Source organism: Triticum dicoccoides, chromosome 1B (genome assembly GCF_002162155.2).
Source record: "Triticum dicoccoides isolate Atlit2015 ecotype Zavitan chromosome 1B, WEW_v2.0, whole genome shotgun sequence".
NCBI classification, from domain to species: Eukaryota; Viridiplantae; Streptophyta; class Magnoliopsida; order Poales; family Poaceae; genus Triticum; species Triticum dicoccoides.
Window position 1 is genome coordinate 544,553,867 of NC_041381.1, and position 3,536 is coordinate 544,557,402.

General features: G+C 44.8%; 1 protein-coding gene across 1 annotated transcript; it reads right to left on the bottom strand.

Annotated features, from left to right (window-relative positions):
* Nucleotides 1-1,490: 1,490 nt before the first annotated feature.
* Nucleotides 1,491-3,061, bottom strand: LOC119350579. Its single transcript, XM_037618335.1, has 2 exons — nt 1,954-3,061; nt 1,491-1,776 (listed from the first exon to the last, which is right to left on the bottom strand). Exons 1-2 carry the CDS (start codon nt 3,059-3,061, stop codon nt 1,715-1,717), a joined length of 1,170 nt encoding a protein of 389 aa, XP_037474232.1. The 3' UTR covers nt 1,491-1,714.
* Between the last annotated feature and the right edge of the window lie 475 nt (nt 3,062-3,536).

A 3,536-nucleotide genomic window follows, 5' to 3' on the forward strand; every position in this document is an offset into this window, starting at 1 on the left:
AAATAGGAAAGCTAATACAATTGGATAATCAATAAAATTTGTTAGTAATGAGGAAATGTATGAGTATATGTTAGGAGTACAAAAGAAGTAAAAGAGGAGAAAACAAAGAAAAGACCCGGCGCAAGCCCTTGTTTTCTTTTCATTTTAACTCACTTTTGGATTAGAAACTGCATAACAGTCATAAAAATAAAATAATTGGGTTAATGGTTAGAATGTATGCATCTCTAACCAGAGATGCAATGTTCATATTTGAGGTTAACCTTGACGAAACCAGAAATTGGTCTAATTCCGAAAACATAGAGCCCGACAATTATGCCAACAATAGATATAACTAAAGCCAACCAGGAATGGCAACCAAGCCAACCAATATTTCCAACCATGGCATAAAATCCACAACCAAACCAGCCAAACCTCACTTAATCAACAATAGTCTCTCTCTGTAAGTTTAGGTTAAACCTCATTAAGTAAAATACCACAGTAAAATTAAGTATTGGTTAAGCTTTCAGATTAAGTTAAGTCCGTCCAACCGTTTTCCCATATGATAATGATCTGAGCCACATGTCTATGTTAAGAAACTTCCTATTTAAGGAGGATAAGTACACAAGACCAGCCGAAGGCATAAGTTTGCCAATAGGCAAGCATTTCACGTAGTGATATAAACCTACCAAGGATAAGACCAAGCCATCAACCCCAGGCCAGCCGAAGGGGGTGTGTGTGTGTGTATCTCACCTTAAGAGGCCATCCAGCTGTTTAAAACGAAAGCATGAAGAAGAGAGTAACAGGTGTAATTCTAGCATAAATCGGTAAATCAAATCCCACGCTGCCAAACCACACATCTTACTCATTTGTGCAAAATCTGAATGAACAACATATGTATCATTCATATACGCATTGACCAATAGTATAAATAGGGCAGATCAGCAACAGTAGAGAGTCACAACACCACTGGTGGCATACACCAATAGAGAAGAACCACTAGACTGAGCCAAGAAGCTAGAGCAGGCGTTAAGGTGTACCACAAGTCACAAGACTCAAAGAAGCTTCAGAAGCCCTTAAAGTAAGAAAACATAGGATATGGGAGTTGACCAAATAGGATCTGTTCTTATCAGATTAGAGAGGAGGGAAAATTTCTAAAACAAAGTAAGGAATGGCAGCATCTGTTCTTACCAGATTAAGGTTTTTTAACATGGTCCATCTTACCTCCGTTTTTCACAGGTAAGAAGGTAATATAGGTTCCGTGGAAGCCCATGCAAGATACTCCCACAAGAACGAATGGGTATTCAGTAGAGGCATTCTTTATGCTTCCATGATGATTACATATATTCTGTTGATATATATTGTCTACAATATTTTTGGGGCAGCAACCTTTCCCGCTGTAAAACCGAATTTCTCGTGTGGCAAATTAGACAACCGTTACCCATGAAGATTGTTTAACAGCACAATTTTATGTAGAGAGAAATGTGTAATTATGCATACAACTTGCAGCCAGTTTTTACACAAAAGACAATTAATTTTCCCCTGCCTAAATGGAATCAGGGTTTGAACAACAAAAACATCCATAGCATGGCTATCAAAAATAGAGACAGGCTATTAATTAACAAGACTCAAGACAACTCTTCCATCACCCATCAAACTCACACCACTATCCCATCATCCATCCAACTTGAAAACCAAACGCAAGACAAACAGCAAACTGAATTTCCATGCTTGAGACTTATGCTTCCTCATCGCCATCTCCATCTTCACTTGATTCTTCATCCACAATACCAGCCACCGCTGAACAAAGAAACAATCATGGAAGAACAAGTCAGTAGGCTGAGAAAGCATGCATCTTATGGTCTGATTACACATTCACTATTTTCAGTTGTGCCACTAACTGAAATATATTTATGATATATTAATATCTATTCCCGAATCACAAGTATATATATAAAAGAAAGTTAAGGTACGTACCTGGAGGATAGTAGAAGCTAACGTAGGGTAAGATGGTCCATTTGACATTCAGATCTTGATTCAGCCAGGTGGAGAGCATCTTCAAAGGTGATGTCAGTGACTTGAGATCAATTTCGTAGGTGCCGAGACTTGTGGTTGCAAAAATGATGTCAGTACCCTCGATGGAGCCAACCAAGTCTGGTGATATCTTGAAATCACCAGCGGGAAGAAGAGTCTCGAGGTCGATGTCTCTGCGTTCTGCCCACGACGCAACTCCATCGGGATCCACCTCTCTCCACCAGATGGAGAGGTCGGAATAGAACAGGTCTGCGAGCCCTAGCAGACCGTCGTCCGATGCGATGAGAATTGGACTGTTGCTGGCATCCTGCATCTCCTCCGACAGATTAATCTCTGACAGACAAGAGGTTCCCAAGTCGTACTTGAGAATACTGCAACCTTCAAACGCCTGGTCCCGGAACAGGAGGAAATAGAGCGCATCTCCTGCGAGTACACTAGGCGTGCAGCAATCGATTTCCTCCTCAAACATACCAAGGTCGGTGATGGCCAGAGAGCTCCAACTAGCCGTCTCCGATGAGTACACGCACGCCGTAGCGACCTCCTCTTCGTGGTGAAGGAAGACGAAAACGACGCGGAATGGACCCGATTGGCAGTCACCATGGCGGCAGTTGTCCGCCGCACAGAGCACCGAGGCAGACCAGCTTCCCGTTCCCATCTTCTCGAGGCTGCCAAGCAATGTTTCGCTGCCCGTAATGGGGTCCCAGACAACCAGCAATGGGATATTCGTATCCTCATCGATGTACCGAACGAGGACGCGGCCGTGGCGACAATCTTCCACGGAATAGTGCTGCCGGGGGTCGAGATCGGGCGCGGCGAAATCCGTCGTGGGGATGAACTCGGCGCAGGGTTCCGGCCAGATGTGGAAGAAGCCAAGCATGGGAGGTGTTCGGTGGAAATCACCGTAGCGGCGACGGAAGCCGTCGGCGGCGAGGAGGTCGTGCCATTGCTTACTGACGAGGGAGGAGCGGAGGAGATTACCTGGCTCGTCCTTAGGGAGGCGGATGAGGATCTCCTCCACGAGCTCCTCAATCTCGCCCAGCTCCGCCGCCATCGTCGTGTGTGCCTGCGGGCTGCGGCGGCCGAATGGATTTTGGAGGATTTTTTGGTGTTAGGGTTTCGGAGTTGGAGAGGACCAAGAGGAGTGAGGAGAAGTTCTGGAGGCGCGTCTAAACGAGATCTGTCCGCTGACAGTTTTTCAGATTTCCGTTTCACACTCCAGTCCTTTAACTGTAACATATTTACCGACATGTGCAATTCAGCGGTCCAATGCATCTCGGGCAGGCCCAACTTGCTTGGTCGAAAAAAATTTCTTCCTCTAACTACTCCCTCTTTCATTTTATATAGCTCAATACCAGATTAGGAACATATTTGGACCATTTCTTTTGGGGTTTGGATGTTTTTACCCATGAGCAAACATCCAAAAATGGTATAGTCGACGCCTCGCGTGCAGAAACATGTGTTTTTAATTCACATGCATGCAATGCCCAAGCGCATCATCACTCCCATGTCATCACCCCCTCGCCCCC

What these genes read in the sequence shown, in the direction of transcription:
- LOC119350579 (XM_037618335.1), bottom strand. Translation starts at nt 3,061, where the DNA reads ATGGCGGCGGAGCTGGGCGAGATTGAGGAGCTCGTGGAGGAGATCCTC. An exon ending in TAGCTTCTACTATCCTCCAG is followed by an intron (nt 1,777 to 1,953) that starts GTACGTACCTTA and finishes TTCTTTGTTCAG; the next exon opens with CGGTGGCTGGTATTGTGGAT.